This window comes from Osmia lignaria, chromosome 11, assembly GCF_051020975.1.
Source record: "Osmia lignaria lignaria isolate PbOS001 chromosome 11, iyOsmLign1, whole genome shotgun sequence".
In the NCBI taxonomy this organism is placed as follows: Eukaryota; Metazoa; Arthropoda; class Insecta; order Hymenoptera; family Megachilidae; genus Osmia; species Osmia lignaria.
The window spans coordinates 6,311,553-6,331,479 of NC_135042.1; the positions used below are offsets into that span (position 1 = coordinate 6,311,553).

The 19,927-nt window shown below is 40.4% G+C and overlaps 1 protein-coding gene across 2 annotated transcripts in view; it reads left to right on the forward strand.

The window, feature by feature from the left end:
- Positions 1–19,622, forward strand: part of LOC117604025 (headcase protein) — a 120,508-nt gene extending 100,886 nt beyond the window's left edge. For both annotated transcript variants that reach the window (XM_034323694.2, XM_034323695.2), the window contains one exon: positions 136–19,622. In XM_034323694.2, coding sequence (XP_034179585.1) covers positions 136–309 — 174 coding nt within the window. In that variant the 3' untranslated portion in view covers positions 310–19,622. The remainder of the gene's footprint in view (positions 1–135) is intronic.
- The last annotated feature ends 305 nt before the right edge of the window (positions 19,623–19,927 follow it).

A 19,927-nucleotide genomic window follows, 5' to 3' on the forward strand; every position in this document is an offset into this window, starting at 1 on the left:
TGCCAGGTAATAGCATCGATACCCGATACATTGGTGCACGCGAGTACCGGTACTCGGGTACTTTCTACGGAGAATCGAGGATTTCTAAGCGGGCGCGTCCCCGTCTAACGTTGAAAACGTCGCCGTTTGTTACAGTGCAACAGCTGCCAGAAGCCTCTGATCTATCCACACCAACGGCTGAATTTCTACTCGGACTACAGCCGCGTATTCGCCTGCCCCCATTGCAGGGCCGTGGACGCCCACTTCGTGAAACCGCTCTCGATCTGCTTCACCCGCGAGCAGTTTCAGCTTTACAGCCAGTGGCCGTAACCATTAGGGAACTTAGCTAACAGGCGTCCAAGCACCGCGGCTGACCCGTGTCCCCACTTCTTCGACCCACTGATCTCTCTGCTGCGAGCGACCTTGCTCTAGATCCTCCAACACCACTCGTCGATCATTTTCAATCATTAATGCAACATCATCGTCGGTGAAACGAAGAATTGGAAGAAGAAAAGCGTGAAAATGCCTCGAGGACCTGACACTTTGCTCTGGTCGTGTTTCCTTCGTGTCCCAGCACAAAGGGTATATTTATTTTTTCGTTTTCGTGACGAATCAATTTCATATTTTTCTTTTCTTTTTTTTGTTTCTTTTCTTTTTCATTTATTTAGAGATCGTATGGAGCATTTCGATTTGAAAGTTTAAGTTTGCAATTTGAAATCGAAATGTCTCTGGTATTTGTTCTTGATTAATTAGAAATCATCGAAGAGAAGCGTATTTTTAAGTTGCTTTGTTATCGATTTACCTATCGAATGATCGATGAAGAGGATACCCTGGGACCGGATGGAAAACCGGAAGAATGTCAGGTACCGGGTGAAATTTTGTAGCAGCGATAACGTTAAGCTTTTTCTTTTTACTGTGTACGACAGTAGGGTTTTCATCTACGTTCATTCAACGCGAGGGACGATGACAATCTCGTCGTTTCGTTCGATCGATCCACCTGGAAATCGACGGCTCTCGACGACGTATATCGACGCCTGTTATCGATTCGATGGAGTTGAAATTCATCCACAGTCAGGTTAAGGATTATCGTCAGTATTATTGGTAAGAATGGAAAAAAAAAGAACAAGATTTTTGGAACAGCGTTTTTTTGTGTTAATTCGACATTTATGTTAGCGAAAATTCATGCATAGAAATTGTCCTATTCAACAAAAAGAACGTGAATTTGTTCTCGTTTGATTTTTTTTTCTTTTTTTTTTCTTTCGTGTCCATTGGCCCGAACGAGTAGTAGAATTTAAAATACGAGTCAGAAAGAGATGAAAGAATCGTTTAGGAAATATTAGGATAGGTGCTTGTAAATTATAATTTAACTCTGAAAATATATCGTGTTATATATCGTGTTGCGCCTTTCTTTTTTATCGTCGTGTTTTAGCTAGTAAGGAAATTCGAACAATTAGCTTTAAATTGGAGAAAATCACTCGCGATCGCGTCGTCGACTCGCCGTCGCTCTTCCCAAGATCGAATCGAACGATTTCTTCACGAGATAAGAAAAGTATGTATCGTCCCTGGCGTTCCCATAAATCGTGTTGCGTTCAAGGGTGGAAAAGAATGGATTGCGGAGACAAAAGGTAAAACGACGAGAGCGTATATTATAAAATATATAACGACGTTAGGACGCGGAAATCGATAAGAAATAAACAAAAAAAAAAGGTCAGACTTCCCTTTTTTATATTAACAAAGTAGGTATGCATAAGAAAACGTGAAAAAATGAAAAAAAGATCATGAAAAAAAGCCACTTTTGAAAGAACAATGGGGGGGAAGAGATATTATGAACTATCGTTTGTTACTTAGATAATCGAGAACGTTGTTTTTTTTACATTTTATTAGTTTATACGTTTACGGCGGCCATGTTGATTTTGTTTAAGGATCTACGACTCATTCGATGGGTTTCACGTTGATCGGCCGGGCGCCCGACGATTTTCCACCCTTCGAGAAAACCCTTTTTAACCCTCGGTCCCTTCTCCTAGGTACATTGGAAACGGTATCACAAAGCCAATTACATAAACGTTGAAATTTTAATTTCTCTCTTTTTTTTTTCCTTCATTTTTACAGGTGTTCCTTTCCAAAGCGTTCGAAGCGCGATCGAAAGCCGCGGGCGCCCGAGGTAGCCAGTGTAAATACGTAATTAAGAACGAGACAGGTGAGAATGAATGAATAAGAAATTCGAGAGGTTGCTAGTGTGAGAGTGAGGCAATTAGAGGGGCGTGTATGAGAGACGGGAGAATGGAAGAGCGAAAGGAAAAAGGAAAAATCTTCGTTTTTTTCTGGCGATGCTGGTCGTTGCTGTCCATCAATAGCGGCCGTCCCACAAACAGACCGCCCACCGTTTTTTCCCAAGGTAGTATAGTCGATCGTGTACCTTCTTTACGTTACTTCGAATTAACAAAAAGGAAAAAAAAAATGCAAGCAAGGAAAAGAGTATACTTAATCCATTTATACACCGGGAAGTATATCTAGGAGATTTTGTATATTGTCCCGTAGTATTTTAGCATCGATCCGATTCTCTCGAACGATTCTGATCGGCGAATTCTCTTTAGGTAAAAATGTGTGAATGAAAATATGTGATTTTCTTTTTCTTCATCTTTTGTAGAACGTTCGAGGGAGTACACGGTGAAGGGATTCGACAAACCGAGCACAATATGCAGGGTGTTAAAAAAGTTAATGATGAAACTCGTTAGATACGTTAATTGATTTTCATATTTATTAATTCTTTACGGATAAAATACTTTAAAGATGAATATAATAATTTTTTATTTTGACGAGAAGATACACTTGAAGTTTGATTACAATTTTTTTTCCAACACCCTGTGTATAGTTTAATCAATGAGATACTAATATTGATTGATTGACAGAGAGTGAGAATTAGCGCGAGTCCATTGAGAGAGAGAGAGAGAGAGAGAGATATGGAGCACAAATGGTAAAAAGCTGTTCGAGTGCGAGGAAGAGCGAGAGAGACACACGGAGAGATGAAAAACAAAAGAAGAGGAATATTCGCAAAAGGTATACCACGTGTTCGCGTGGAACCCTTTAATTTGAATAGCCAAAAGAAAAAAAAGAAACGCGACGAGCTGAAGAGTGCGTTTATCACCGTTCGATTAATGCTACGCGACGAAACCGCGTTTCTCGTGTTTAGTTTCATTGTTTCCTTTGTCGTTTTCTTTCTCGTGTCGCAGCCAGCAGGGACAAGAGAGAGCCGGGACATAAAAGAATCGTCTCTCGTTACGTTTTTCTCAGAGTGCCAAATATCAGATAGAATGAAAGTGGCGAAAAGAAAAAGAAAACACGATATTTCCACTGTATTTTTCTTAGCTTCTCCTCGCTTTTCATCTAAGAATACAACATCTAGACACAGGGAAGAAAAAAAAAGGATGGAAAAGGAACGCAAAACAATTTTCGTGCTCGGTTTTTCGCTACCTGAGAAACTTTTCAATTCGTTTTTTCGCTGGCCCGGTGATTGGATGCACGCGCATACCGCGTGCGATTCGTTCCCGTTCAGTTTTCAACGAAGAAGCTCGCGTGGGAGGACGATCCCGGGTGTCGTCTCGCGACAACTTTTCGTATCGCGAGCGACCCTGGGGTTCCTCGACAAAAGAGGATCTGACGTTTTGTCGCGCGGGTGTTCGAAGCTAACTAAGCCGTGGTTTCGGGCGCGTATCTAAAATGAAACTTTTGTACTCCCTACCGTTTTCAATTTTCGCTACGTGGTTCTTCGCGTTGTTGAACGTATTATAGGTGCCGCGCGATATATTTAGACATTCATCGGCTCATTTCAGTTCCTATCGCGACTCGATCGACGCTTGGAACCAAGGAAAAACGATCTTGCGGAGTTCCTCTCGCGTGAAAATCGGTCCGCGATCGCACGCTCGTTCGATCGATCGACGCGAACGAGCGTGATTTTTCGGGCACCTGATTCGATTTCTAATAAAAAAGAATTTAGTAAGTTTCGACGCGTCGACGTACCGATATATCGGGAATCGTTATTGAAAGAAATTTACTCGAAATTGATATCGAAAAGCACGGAAAATTGTATGTATCTTTGTCGGTCAAAATTTTTATAAGATTTATACTTTTTTCTTTTTACTTACATATAACTTTTCTTGTGTAAAATATTTCCTAGGAAAAAGGGTTGATTATCTCTGGACGGTACGTCGACGCACACGACGCACTCGCTCTGGTAGTTGCTAAGGCTAAACAGCATTAAAGTTAGGCTAAACCTTTTTTCAATTCCGAGTTAAAGTCGCTGTATAACGATTTTCTACTTTGTCGCCTAATCCTGGTCGAGCGAAGCTTTCTAATGGACGGGTCGCGAGGATCAAGAACGAAGGATACGCGTTCTCGACGAAGCGACGACGATTTCTTTTCTTTTCTCCGGTTGAAAGCAAGCATCTACCTCGATCCACGAAACCCCCGGGGAAGAGAATTCGATCGCGCGGACGGAAGGGATTTTCGAGAAAATTTTGAAACTCGCGCGGCGAATGAATTCCTCGCGACCCGTGTGAAAACGTATATTGCCACCTCGATCGAGCAAACGGTTTTCTATGTCAGTGTTTTTATAAACGAGAGAAACCGGGGGTCCGTGAACGCGACTCGTCCACGATGAACCATCCCCCCGAAGGGTTGATCGATAAAAAAGTAAAAAGATAAAAAAAAGTTGGACGAGTATCGCGGGCGTTCACGCGCTCCACGCGTGCGTGTATCGTATCGTTTTGTCGTAATATATCGTGTCCGTGAATATTCTAATAATAATTAATTAATCGAATAGCACATCTATATGGCACGTTGAGGGGGGGATGGGACTAAGGGTTGTAAAAGTTGGTTAGACGGGGTGGGAAACTTGTACACAAAAAGGGGAGGGTCTAAGGGATAAAATTAACAAAAAATGAAACAAACGCGTAAGAAAAGAAAGAAAAAAAGGGGGGGTTCTTGAGAAAGGAGAGATGGAATTACAGAGAAAGGTTATGAATGGTTGAACTATGAATAGAGTTTAGCATATAGTCATTATGATGGAAGAGAGGAGGCGGTGAAAGGAGTAAGCGAAGGGAGAGAGGTTTGAAATCATCGATAAATAGTAAGTTTATATAGAAACGAACGGTGTTTTTCAGGTTTATAGTTAAGAGAAAAACTTCCTTTATTTCGTACGTCGATTGTCGAAAATCGACGCCCAAAGAAGATATCCTTGAATTTCGTTGAATATGTATTTTAGAGACTCGGGCCTCTAAACTCGTCTCGTTGGTCGCTATGAATTTTCCTTCTTTTCTTTTCCACACGATCCACCGTCGTCTTCGTCCATTCGAAAAGGCTGGAAAGAAAGGCGTCTTTCTTTTCGAATCGGAAGGAAGAAAAAAAGAGCATAGTTTGAGAGGGAAAAGAAAGAAGCGAGAAAGCGTATCGTCGAGCGGGACGGGAAACGTTCTAGTGATAGGATACCGTGTCCGTATTTGTGGATACTCGACAGAGGGAATAAAAGGGGAGAGAAAAGAAATTTTATCCTGCAATTTATATATCGGTTGTTCTTCGAGGCGTTCTTTTCACACGGTTTGAAATAATCTAAGAAGATGAAGTATATTATATATATATGAGAATAAATATGAAATATTATATATATATGAATCTACGTGTTTAAGGAATCGGTTTTTTTGTCTTTTAGCGTGGTAAGGTTCTCTTTACAGCTGTGCTAGACAACTATAGGTAATATTATATATTACATAAACGAACATATTTACGGTAAACACAGAATACAAACGCATATTGTAAAGGTGTGCGGCCCTGATGTACGCGAACACGGGGCTCCTTTTGAGTTTCTTTAATAGAGGTTTAAAGAGCTCTTTCTTAATATCCAATTAGTGATTAAACTTACGGTACAAGTTTTACATTGTAACGAGAGATAGAGATAGAGACGAACGCATCGAACGATCGTGCGAAGATAATAGAAGAAAGTGTGCACAGTGATCTTTCTTCTTATCTCACAATAGAAACACAAATTTTTCCGCGTGTTGATTTGACGTGACAATAAAATTGAATTTCGAAAGTTGAAATTTAACGAGCCGTCTGAAATTTCTGAAGAGGAACACCGTGCACGCGGGAAAGAAAATGGTCGCGCGATCTTTCGATGCAGTTTTCCAACGTCGGCGACATATTTACACATGTGAATACACACAGCATGCAGGGACAGCGGGTTACACGCATACGTTACACACATGTTCAGGTCGATGTTCTTTCAGTAGTCGCAATTGTGAATCGCTGAGCTGCGTGGACCGTGGATCAGAAACGCGTTCGAGCTTTTATTCTTTACGGCGTCTGCTCGTTAACGTTTCACCGAGCACAACGACTCGCTCGTTAGTCCATTTTTAATTTCATCCCTCCTTCTGACGATCTCCGCTATCCGTGCACCCAGCGATTTCCCTTACGTCCCCTCGGGAAGATCAGCAAAAATTTCGCGTTCGCAGCTTTCGTGGTCCGATACTTTCATTCGCCAACGATCTTACCTAATTAACGAAGGAGGATTTCGAGCATCGATCGCACGGGAAATTCGTGGAAACGCGTGGATAATCAGAAGGGGATGCGCGCGAAGTGGTGATAATTTTTTTGTGATCGATACGAATCGTTATTAAATAAAAAACGCTCCGAGTGGTTATCGTAGAAAATCAAATAAAGAATTTCAAATTTTATTTCTAATTACTCGCGGCTCGTCTTTGCACCGTCTATAATCCGTCTAACGAGACGAGTCAGGGATATGTTCACAAATTCGTGGGCTCAACGCAGGGCCGAACTACTGTGAGCCGAGCCTGCTTCGAGCACGTGAATTTTTATGCATTTATACTGTTTCATCTCGTTGGATAGAGTATAGTTTTCGTTGAACGTCTTCTGCATATTATCCTTCGGTAACGTAAGTAATCTTCTTTCATTTACCTCGGCCGATCGTACAACGACGTCCTTTCCGGAAGTCAGCTTTTCTTTCTCAGCCGAGGATTATATTATTGTTACACAGCATAGTTCTTAGGTATATTATTATTGTGTTAACGTTTCTTTCGTAGTCGGTCCGATAGATCGATCGATTGCAACACAGGCATTTATTTAGTTTAGAACGCAACCCACGTGTAGCTTCTAGCCGGAAGTGATCACCCAACTATAGCACGACGCGCAACAAGTATTTTTCTTTCTTTTCTATTCCTGCGCCGTTCGCAATCAGATCGATGGACGCGTTTGTGAGTCGCGTGTACGCGTTAGAAGCGATCCCAGACATATTTTTATTCATTAATCCACCTGTTTGACGAAACAATTAACACGTTTGAAATTACTTCGATTCGCTGGATACAACGTGACTAGATCTCGATGAAGAATTCTTCGTATTATTATTATTTTTATGTTACATCGTGTAATATATACTACATAAAAGAAATGGACGTAGCGAGGCATTAGTTGATACTAATTAGTCCTATGTCTGATTATACGTAACTATTTCTACCGTAGCAGTGAACGTGTCAAAGATTTTCAAATTCAATCTTCGAATTTGCTACCTCGCATTATCGGAGATTAAACATTTCTTCCTGTTCTTTGATTAATTATTCGAGTGATTTTTCATCGTCTTCGAGATAAGTCAACGATGTTCCACGCGTTTCACTCGTGTCCCAAAGCGTTCGGATTATTTTTAGGCACGGAAAGAGGCAGGGAATGGATGAGAGATAACGTAAACGAGTGACAAAGTGAGAGAGCAAAGGATGAAGGTGGTACGGAAAAGTGTGAGAGATGGGGGTAAAGGATAAGAAACATTTAATCGAATCGCGCCATGACAAACGCGACATTTTATCGAAAGACGTACAAAGTGAGAAAGATTAGGAGAAAGAGAAGAAAGCGAGATGTGTGTGTGCATACTGTTAACAATGAAAAAGAGAAAAAAAATGTGTACCATCGCGAGCGTGGAACCGGAAGGAAATCGAAGAGCAATTACAGGGATATCTCAAGGATTCATTAGAAATCGAATCGAATGAATTTTGAAATGTTGCAATAATTACCATCAGTTTGCTATCAGAAACGAGGTATGCCTGTACTTAAAGGGTGAGAAGGGATAATTAACATATAGAGCAAAATCCTTTCGGTTTCATACTTCACGAGTCCCGATTAAGTTTGACAGATTATTATAAATCTCAGCTCCCTCCCTTTTTAGCAAAACACGCTGACAATTCAGAGGCCACTGTTTTTTCCACGCCCAACACGAGAAGGAGAAAAGATTTAAAAAAAAAATAAAAAGAAATTTGATATTCCAATTCTGTAAGATTATGCGTGTAATTTAAATGTACATTTGCCGAAAAAATATGGTGTTGTTAATACTGAACGTGTTACGAACGACGATGAAATTTTATCGAGTGCGCTACTGGAGAGCGATTTTGTTTTTTCTGGCGATAAAAACTTCCCCGTACGCGCCTTGTCTCTCGATCCACCGATTCCTTCTAAAAATGAACAAATTTTAACATAATTAAAAAAGAAAAAAAAAAGAAAATGGGAAAGATGAAAAGGAAAAGGAATCTTTTTCTTTTGGGGAATATATTTTGTGACCACCTGTTTCGTCCACTTCAACGATGTCGCTGGAACATTTTGGAGAGATAAAAAGATTTTTATACGGTATTTCTCGATCGAGGGACAAGGGCGACGATCGCCGACCACGCAAATAGTACACACACCGGCTGTCTTTCACACTGTACGATTGAAGAAGCCAGACTCTCAGCGAATCAAAGAACAACCAGTGTTTTGAACATCTAGGAAGGATTCAGGGAGGGAGAGAACGCTACTGATCGGTGCCAAATCGCGTGAAAGAGAATATTGTTCATTGAAAGTTGTTGCTTTGAACGTTCGATCCTGTTATTGAAATCTAACGAAACGTTGTCCAGTGTCTTTCGGTTGAAACTTGTTTGCATACTCAAGAATCTTTACGATCCTAACTAAATTAACGAAACGTGGTATGTACGTTAGAGAATATTTATTTTCTTCCTCTGCAGTTGAAGTTGAAAGAAGCTCGAGGATGTTGAAGAATCCTGGGAGTCTGGCCGTAATCGATTGGGGATAGGTTGGCTTAAGGTACAAATGTACATAGGAACATAATGTTGTTATTTAACCTAATAACACCCCCGTTCCTCTTTGCTGTCCCTCGTTTCTCGAATACGAAGAACATTACCTCTTAAAAAAAAATAAAACAAAAAAAATTTCTCTCGTGGTCGAAGAGAAAATTATCCAAAGTATTCGTGAAAAACTGAAGAAATTCGAGGAACGAGGGATAGCGAAGGAAGAGGGAAAGGTGGTTGCAAGGCAGAGGATCGAAAAGGCGGATAAGAAAATTCGATCTCGAAGACGGAGGATCGATAAATTAATCGACGCGTAGCTGCGTTAGACAATTGGTTCACGGCTCCTCCTGTACTTTCTTCCTTTTGTTCGTTCGAATCGTCGTTTGGCCCCTGTCGGGGATTTATTTCCTTTCAACACCACCCCCGTACGTTTTATTTCCTCTTCGTGGATGGCCCGGCTTTTTACGAGCCGTGATCCAATCGATCGACGCCCTGGGAAGAGAGTGAATGAGTCTCGTTATGGGAATGAAAGCAACGAGGAATTCTATAGGAGAGAAAGAGAACAAGTGAGAAAACACCTACACATCAAACACATACACAACAACATGCACCAATACACACATATGGCTTCTCTTATTACTCGTCGCGCACGATGGTTCAATTTTCGCTTCGTTTTCGTTTTCCTCATCGTCGTTGTCTTCGTCTGAGATCCTCTCAGGAATGGGCGCTTTTTAAAACGTTCCTTTCTCCCTTTTGCCAGCGTTCCGCGTTGCTCGAGCATCGTTCGGGGGTTAAAAAAGTTTTTGGGGTCTTTGAAAGGGGAGAAAATTGCATTCGTAATGATTCTAATTATAATTGGATCTGTATTAATGAAAAGCTGACAAATTTTTCATCGATGCTTGTGCTATCACGACTTCTAAACGCGTGCAAGAGAGGGAAAGAAAAATTTATTGGACGAAGGAAGATGATGGACGCGCGTGCAACGATCGTAATTAAGCTTTCACACTCGAGATACTTGTAATTAATCGTTAGCTGGTAGGCTGGCCCCTCGAAGTATCGAAACCCGTTCACAGGCAATTTCCTCATGGGGTATATACCGTTGTGTCTGAATGGCGTGTGGATGTGCTATAATCACCTATCACTACCCTCCCCTTCGTACATTTAATCGCGTTCACGGTGTATTCTCTCTGCGTATATACATATATACATTAATACGTATACATAGTCGTGTGTGTATCGCTCCTTTAACTAGTAGTTTTTCGCCTTCTGCCGTGTTTATTATCCACGTTCTCGGCAGAATGCACACGGATGATTCTTCGGACGAAAGGAGAAAAGAGAAAAGGAGAACTAGGCCCGGAAAAGTCGCTCGCGTTCGCTTCGACCATCTCGAAAAGCGAAACGCCTCGATATTTCCCGGGACGTTTGCGAGCAACTCTCGCAATGTCTCTTCTTTTAGTCGTAGCTTTAGAATCGCAATAAAATGTATAGCATCAGTGAGGAAGTGTAAATATTAATGGGAAATATCGAGGTATCTCGAGAAATTCTCTGTGTATCTGGAAATCGCGAAGACTTTCCTCGTCTCGAGGCGGACGCGAGCGGTTTCCAACACCGGTGAAAAACACGAATCAGTGTTTGTAATAAAAGTAATTTTTCCAAGGGTATACGTGACGAACCACCTTTTGCGTAAAAGACGCGATATATCTCCGCCAGTCGTGATTGTACAAAGACTGGCGGCGTGAAAAATGAGAGAAAAATTGATTCACTGTAATTCAACACCAATGGAGCGACGTGTTTTCGTTTTAACTCTTAGGATTTTTCGTTTTTCTGACGCGCGCGGATCCGAGGCGAGAGCTCGTTTCGCAGGAAACTCGGCGTTCAATTTTCCTTCGAACGAATGAGAACACCAAAGTGTTTTTCTCGTGGTAAACGATAAGCAATCTCTTTTTTCTTAGATGGAAAATAATTAACGTCAACTTGTGCTATATACGTGTCGTCGTGTTTTAGGCTGTAAGCTTTTTTATACTTGAAAAAGGGGGCGAAATTTATTCGAATCGGGCGCCAAATTTCGTAATTGATCGAGGATCGATTTGTAAGTATTCGACTGAGAGCGTTAAAAAATTCGGGGCATTTTTATTCGGCTGTGTGTGTTTATTAAGGTGGGTGGGGGGGATGGGAGCAAATTTTCTCGAAAGAAAAGCCAAAAAAAAAAAAAAAAGAAGAATGAGGAAGAAGGAAATTAAGACGTGTCGTATTAAGTGTAATTGGATAAGATTTCAAACAAATGATTAGATGAATAATTTTTGTACCCTATTTTTTTAAGCGATCGCCGAGGCGATCACGAAACGAGATCGGGCAACAAGGGTCGAACATTTTTTAATACGCGCTCTAGGATTTCTAGCTCGTTAAGTTTAGTTTAAGCGTAAAACCGCGTCGCGTAACGTACTGGTACTTGTCGAGGAGGAAAAAGAAAAAGAAAGTTGAAGAAAAGTAACGAGAACAAAGTCAAAGAAGAAGAAAGCAATTTCTTGTTTTCCTCTTACGAGGGAAAAAAAAGACGCGTGACACAGGAAAGAAAAAGAAAAAGAAAAGGGAAGTGGATCCTTTGGAAATCTTTCGAGGAAACTTTAATCGAGATTCTCCTTCGGGTTAGCCCTCTCGATATGTGAACTTTCGAATTGAACCACGAACGAGGAATGAAAGGGTGTGTGACAACGGGGGAGAAAAAGAAACATCGAATTTGCAAAATTCCTCGAAACGAAGATTTTCCTCGAATCAATGAAACGAAGAGAAAAAGAGAAGGAAGTCGAACGAATTTTCATGGAAAACGAAAGCACCATTCTCTTTAGGTATTGTAGTTTTTCTAACGCGTGTTTAGCTTGTACTAATTAATTTGTTAATTGATATCGATTGTAAAGTGCGCGAGGAGAAGGCCGAGAGGAAGAGGAGACCGATCGGACGGCAGGCATAATTATGGACGATAAAAAAATCAAAGGTGGAAGATGAAACAGTTGATCTTTTTTTTTTTAAGGGGATGAAAACGTAATAAGGATTCATAGTAAAACACAAGCAATTCTTGTGCATTGCGAAAGCAAAAAATAATCAATGCTGGTAGTGCGGACCAAACGGGACAACTGACAGAGGGTGTTTTCAAGGGAAAAGAATGAACAAGAAAAGGGACGTGACGCGGAGATGACAAAGAGACCTCTATGTCTTTGATATTGGAAATTGAGGAACGAAAGGAGGAATTTAAAAAAAAAAAAGGGATGAGATTCGTAAAAATTGCCGCTCTATCGGAAATCAATGTTTAAAAAGACTCGTTTTTTTTTTGTAGTGATTAAAAAGAAAGAAGAAAACATGAACATTTTCACGGAGCGTGTAGATCTCGAACGATTTTCATTACGCACAAATATTCATTTGCATTATTTTCTGTATGGTATTAAAGTAATCGAATCGTGAACACGTTTCTTATCTAAGGGATTAGAATTCTGATAAGTAGATGGATTTTTGAATAAATAATGATAAAGAAAATGAAAAAATCGTTCGGGAAACGACGCTTCGACGATCCCATGATTGGCTACGTGGTATTCGAAAGCGATACACCATTAACGTTTAAGGATTGCACGAAACACTTGTATCGGACTCGGTGCGTTTGTCTGTCAGGGTAAGCTCGCTGTCTCGTTGACGGGAATATTTCTGTATCGATGTATGCGAATCCATAAGGAAAAAAAAACACGTTCGTACGTTGTGCGGAAGTTCTGTTTCGCCTGGCGCATCCTCAAAGTTCAGTAATTATATCAGAATTAGCGTTTCAAGGAAATAGGTATTTCATACAATTCCTACCATACTAGACACGAAGAATAAGAGTAATTTTAATGAATTGGAATTAATTTTAATTGAAATTAAAATTCATGTCTTTTGCACAAAAGAAACGATGAAAGAGGAAATTAAGGTTGCGCGAGGTCCAAAGGACTTTGACAAGAAAACAGTCTGGTTCGATCGATGTCTTGTTGTAACAAAATCCGATGCAACTATATCTATATACCCGCATTATTCGTCTAACACCATCAACGAACTGTAAAAACAATTAATCAGTAGTGAACTTTCGCCGTTTCGAACGTAGCTTCAACGAGACCCACCCCCGAAATCGCAATAACAACCTTTTTCGATAAATGATCCTCTCGCGAGAGGAGAGGGGCGTTTCAAAGCGGCGAGACCTCGTATACATATTCGTAGGATTACCCTTTTTCATCGTAGCGATTAAAATTACGCGATCGAAGCTAATAATCCCCAATTCTTTTCGTGTAGCTTACCGATAGTCGAAACTTTGGCGCGTTCACGTGACAGTACGAATTAAGAAAACGTAATTTGTTTGATCGATTAGAGGTGATCATGGTGAACGCGCCTCGGTGATTAGTGATCTCGAATGAGCGAGTGATTGCGAGGGACGAATGGTTCTCTACCCATCGGTGAATTTCAGCCAAGCCAGGAGAGGAAGAAACGACAGAAGCAGAAAAGAAGAAAAATGAAATGGATTCTCGTTGGCTCCTACTAGCTTTTCTTTCCGTTCCATCGCGTTCTACACTGTTTCTTTCGTCGGTACCAGAGGAAAAACAAAGCAAGAGAGTTGGAGAAAGTGAAGAAACGCAGCAGCGATTATTCGCTCGACCACGGGAACCGTTATCAAGGATCACTCTATAAACCTACAAAGTTTTATTTAAACCATTGAGCAAGAATTCATGGTATTCGCTTGTTAATGGAATACCATGTTTGTAAAACGATTCGTTGCATCACAAACGAACAGATAGAACAAACAGCAGACAGACAAGCGTCCTTTACTTCGAATCGTTGCCTCGAGAAAGATTCTTCGTCGACACTATTTAATTTAATTGGCAGACGTCTCGAGTGCTCTGCAAACGGAGGATAAAAAAAAAAACAGCTGATGGTAGCTGTTTCCCTTTTTATCCGGAGATCGCCGTGAAAAAAAGGGCCGTCTACCGTTCGGCGAACGACAATGAATAAAAAGGAAGGACCAGAATTGATTGTGAATTTTAATCGAGAAGCTGTTTAAAACGGAAGTCTCGTGGTCGATCGCAGCAACTGTGCAGCGCGTTTCAGTCGAATCGATCGTACTTCTTTTCGTTAAACGAATCCGAGGCTGCCATTTTTGTCGGTGCTTTTAGACGCGGATGAAATTGCTTTATCCTTCTTAGAAGTATTGGTAAAATGGTTTCGGGATTCGGGAACGGGAAGCAGAGGTCGAGGTCTGCTCGATACCTCCCCTATAAGAGTACAAATTTTTCTAACGAAGATAATTATATTCGAGCGACGAACGAAGTTATTGCCACGAGGAAGCAGCAACAGGAAGACGGAAACAGATGAGAGAAGTGCGTGTAAAAAAAGGGGGTGAGAAAGAGAGAGTGTGTTTCCGCGAGTGAATAAATAGTGTGAAAGAATCGGAGAGAAAGAGGGGAGAGAAAGGTGTAATGTTAACAATTTTAGAAAAAACAATGTTTTTCCCTGGTTAATGGTATAGTAGGAATTTTCTAATTGCGATATAATAACGATACGAAAATGAACAAATGATCTATTGTAATATGGTACGTACTGCATACTTTTATCTAGAGTTTAGGGCTCATTCAAGGTGTGTGTTACACGATACGTATAATTATGATAAATCTATACACTATGATCGTATATACATTTAACAAGCATGATTTGTACGTTTAACGTTTTTACAATTAGACTGCCATTAGCACTTAAGGCGCGGCTTCATTTCTATCTCGAATTATCCCGAATTCTCTCAGGTAACGCGTTCGAGGGAACTGTCGGTTGCATTTCCCATGGAAAAACACATCTCTGGTGTGAAAATTTCCGGGATGATCGCGACTAGTTTCCATCGAATTAACTCGGATTGCTTTTTCGTCCCATGGAAATAAAGAAGAGAGAGTTACGCCTAATTTCTTTAGCACTTAGAGTACAGAGGGCAACGTGGTCCGTACGATCAAAGATAACTTCTGATTTTTACATCACAAGAAAATACAATTTCCAATTATGGCACATTTCTGACATAAATATTGTACACATCTGAACGTTCTTATTCCACTGGTGTACTTTAAGGGTTAAGGGGGTGTACTCTTCCTAAATGTTGCTGAGCTGATGTCTTAAGTGAAATTGGTACTATAATCATCTACTATAGCAGAACATAGAATCGTGTAAACGAAAGCCACGCGAAGGAAAATCTTTTGACTAATTGTGTGTATGCGCGCGTGCGTGGGTGTGTGTAGAGGAAAAGCTTCGACGACGAACTAATTATTCGTAGGTAGAACTTCGGTGTGTTTTGCATGCAGTCCCGCTCTGTAGGGTAACAAACGAACGAAAAGCTGATTTTTATTATCCCTTTCTATAGGTGTCTCCAATTTACCTCCTTATTCTATGGGAAAATATGTAAATAGGGCTAATTACACGAATTAACGAACACGTGTACACGTAACACATACAATGTATCCACACACTATTTATCACTGATCGACGATTTCTGAAGCAATCTCATTATCACCATCATTATATCCCGCGCGACTTGCTCGGTCGTATCTGTGCCAGCCAACAACAAATCATCTAAACAGAGCAATCTCGCGGATTTTTGGATCGGTTTTTCCAGAGACTTTTCTTCGACGAAGCGAAGATCCAAGCCGCTCGTTCGATCGGGCTTCGAAAAGCAAAATTCTTCGAAAATAAAAGTAACTTTCGTCGGCGCAGCAAGTAGATCGACGAGAAAACGTGTACTCTTGCTGACTCAACCGACGAAATCGCGGTTTTTTTGGCTGGGAATGAATGAACGATAGAAAAACGAAGCTCCTGATCTGGCAGTTGTGGATCCATCGTTCGCTCTTCGAACGGGAGTCGCTCGAAAGACGGTTTCCGGGCCCGCGAGCAAAACTGCCGACGAATAAGACTCGAGAAACATAAACCGTTCCAGCCTTCGATTTTTCTGAGACGTTTTTAAAACCTCGACGCATTTTACAGGCGACTAACTCAGACTGATCTTTCGTAGACGATCTATGGTAATTTATAATAAAAGCAAAAACAGCGAAGTGAGTCGGGTGAATCGAGAAGCGTTGAAAGCAATTTTTAAAGGATCTTTCTTTTGGGGGGTTCGTGCTCGACCGACGACGCGCAAGAAATATGAAGAACAGCGGCGAACATCGTCGACTCGACGACTCCATATCCGAACGTTCAAGAATTCCTTGATAGTTCGAATATCCGTAATTGATTACTTTGAGCGTCGAACAGACGATCGACGTCGCATATGAAAGACTACGTGTGCACGTTTGCATACGAAATATATTTTTGATAAAAATCTATTCAAAAGTGGTCTACAAAAAAAGAGAGAAGAATTTGTGTAGCTGTAGCTGTAGTTGGTAGTGGTAGAAACGATAGAAGTAGCGGTAGCAATGTATTTATTAGTAGTCGTCTGTCGAGCAACATTTTTGGGGGATTATAAAAATTTGTAGTATTTGAAAAGAATTTAGAAATTGATTATTCGATGTGCAACGTTCTCGATCACCGATCGATCCTCGCAACACCCAGTTCGATAATGTATATTCTGTCTAAAACTCGACTGAGCTTTCGATTAGGGAATTCAGGTATTTTTCAGGAGTTTATCCGGAAAATCGGTACACAGAATACGCCAGTGAGCCTTGTTCCGGGGCTCGAGATCTTTGATAAATCTGCCACTGGAATTGGTCCTCGAGAATATTCAGGTGTCACGTTGAATATAATCCTATTCAATCGTTTCTAGTTAACGATATAAGCTAGAAAATGAATTTCCACGATCGCGTGGGGATTTCCAACGAATCCTACTTAGCCTATTTCTATGATGTCTAATCAAATTTCTAACAATATTTACTGGACACAGTGAGAGAGACACTGGTACTGGATTCGTATATCCGAAACACAGATTCAACCATAAGCAAATAGTTGAATAGAGTGTCACTGATCTGGACAGTAATCATTGAAAAGCACATCTCATTCACGTTCACCGTGAATGAATAGAAAATTCAACCCTTGTGTTAACTGCGTTGACTGCCATACTGACAATGGACGCTGTAATTGTTTTATTTTATCAATTTAAGCTCTCCATTTGCTACCTAGTTTAATTAGTGGAAATTTTCTTTAATTATTAAGGGAAATGGGGTGGACTTCCATAGCAGTCGACGCTTTAATAACGCTGGGTACCTGGGCTACCAATTAAATATTAAGATACTTTTCATGTTTCCGTTGGAATATTTCTATTTATGTATCGTTTGACAGAATACTTGGACTACCTAGGTATCCAGGTTATAAAACCACCGGAAACTTTTTCATTTGTTAACACAAGGGCTTACGTGTAAGACGAGAACACAAGATATACATATACGGTTAGAAAGAAAGAAACTATTATCGCGTGAAACACAATGAAACGTACACGTAGCCGGCCGTTTTCTACAGCCGTGAACACAACAAACCCTATTAATTATCATTCTATCGTTAGAATATAAGAGTTGATATTTAAGAATTCGTATTGTAATAATTGTATGCGACTATATTTGTTTGGTTGGCTTGAGGGCGAGAGTCTAACTCGGGTGTTATTAGATACTACGCTGTACCTTTAGCTGGTGGGCGCTCGGCAACCGGTTTATTTTGAGAGGAATAACAAAAAAAAAAAGAAAGAATAAAGAACAGTCTTCGAAATTTCTCGCTTTTCATTCGAGAATAGCGATAATGACTCCCGATCTCACGACGATCCTGGATACGTTTGTTCTTCTAGTTTGAAGGAATCGTTGTTTTCAAATGAATTTTGGTTAAACGATGTTGAAGATTTCTATGTATACGTGACTCGATAACCTCGCGAGAAGAAAATTCGGACTCTTACTTTCGATTTAGAGATTGCTGAGATTCTTTTTGAAGAGCGATTCCAAAGATACGAATCTCTTAACGTTTGTATCCTTTCCGAAAAATTATCTTAAATCGTGCAAGATCGTCGTGAGGGTGGATGGAGAGTATTGAATCGTTGCTGGAAAACGTACAAAGAAAGAGGGAGCGTATTTTCGACGCGAAGAATCAATTTGTCGATCGAGAGGAACGACTCTCGTCGGATCCTCGACGCTGGGCGTTGAGGTAATCCGCGAGGAAGTTCGCTGGTGATCAAAAAATCCTCGAGAATAATGGAAATTACGGTGATCGAGGATACGATTCCCTCGAAAAGAGCGATGGAAGAGGGCTGATTCGTCCGCGAAATTAATTTTGAATCGCGGATCGCGCGAGGACAAGGGAAAAGATGAGAAGGAACGGGGTTGAAAATCGGGGGTTGAACGAGAGAAAGAACCGGTTGTGCCCGCCAGCGACTTTGAGGGGGAAGATAGACGCACGATGAAGCGGAAAGTAACGAAGGATGATTTACGGTTGAAAAAGATATATTATCGATAAGCTGTGTCGATCGAGAGCTAGTGCTTAACACGTGGTTAGGGTCGTTTCTTCGAGAGAGCAAACAAACCCTGTTGATAGAAAGAGAATTAAACGAGGTGAAAGTTGAGGAAAGCGAATGTATTCGGGAGCGTGTAGAAAATAAAAAGAGAAAAAACAAGGCCTACGAGGGTGGGTGAACGCGAGAGAAGGGTGAAAAGGAGAGAAATTTGTGTGGATCTCGAAGAAACGACTCGCCTTTAGTCTTTTAATATTTTACTCGAGGACGTTGCCGACGGTTGGGCTTGGCCGTTGACCCGAATTTTCAGGGATAGCCAGAGGGTCAAGGTCACGAAGCACGAAGGGAATAATGGGCTCTCCTCGAATCCCGTCGTCATCGTCGCGCTAAATACGAGTTCGCGTTAATTAATCGATGCTCTTGGACAGAGCGGAGGACACGGTCAATATGGTCCTGGCAGTTTTATCGGGCTTACGTCGTCCCTTTCGAGTTCCTCCGACAATTTCCTCGACCATTTTCAAACACACTCTCCTTTTTTTCTCTTTTCTTCCCCCGACTTTCTTTTATCTCTCAACCTCTTCCCAATGTCGGTTTCTTTCGAACGTTATGTCTGGTCGTGTTGATTCGTGGGACTGACGAAAGGGACGAAGTATACTTTAGAAATACTACACTCGTAAGCATTGAAAAATCGCATTACGCGCGCCTAGGTTTAAAAAAAAAAAGAATAAACAAAAAAAAAAAATGAAAAATAAGCGTGTGTGTTGAACAGTTGTGTAAGAAAATGGAAATACGAATGAGGATCGTACGGATGGGAGTAAAAAAAGCAAAAAAAATAAGAAAATTTTTCGTGAAACAGCAATTTATTGAAAGAAATGAAGAATACATACCGGTGGTGAGACGCGACGATTTATATTAATTATATTGAGGGGTGAAGAACGGACAAACGAAAGAAAAAAAAAAGAAAAGAAATACAATTAGCGTGTGAGGATCGAGCTTTATACCGCTTTTATATGTTTAGTAATGGAATACCTTTACAATTAAAGAGTAAATGAACAAAAAAAAAAAAAAAATTAATAATAATAATAACGATAATGGTAATAAGGAATACAACAGAAAAAAAACCTACGCAAACCTACTATGTAATTGACTATTCTCTATATGCGAAATACATATACATAATATATATATATAAATAAATATAGATATATATATATTATTATAATGATTATATATATTATTATGATTATTACGCTATGAGAATACGAGTATGGATGATTTTAAGGAAAGTATACATATTATATTAATAAACATTTTTTAATGCCACTATCCTAAAGATAATGGTGAAATGAAGTGAAATTAAAAAAAGAAAACGAAA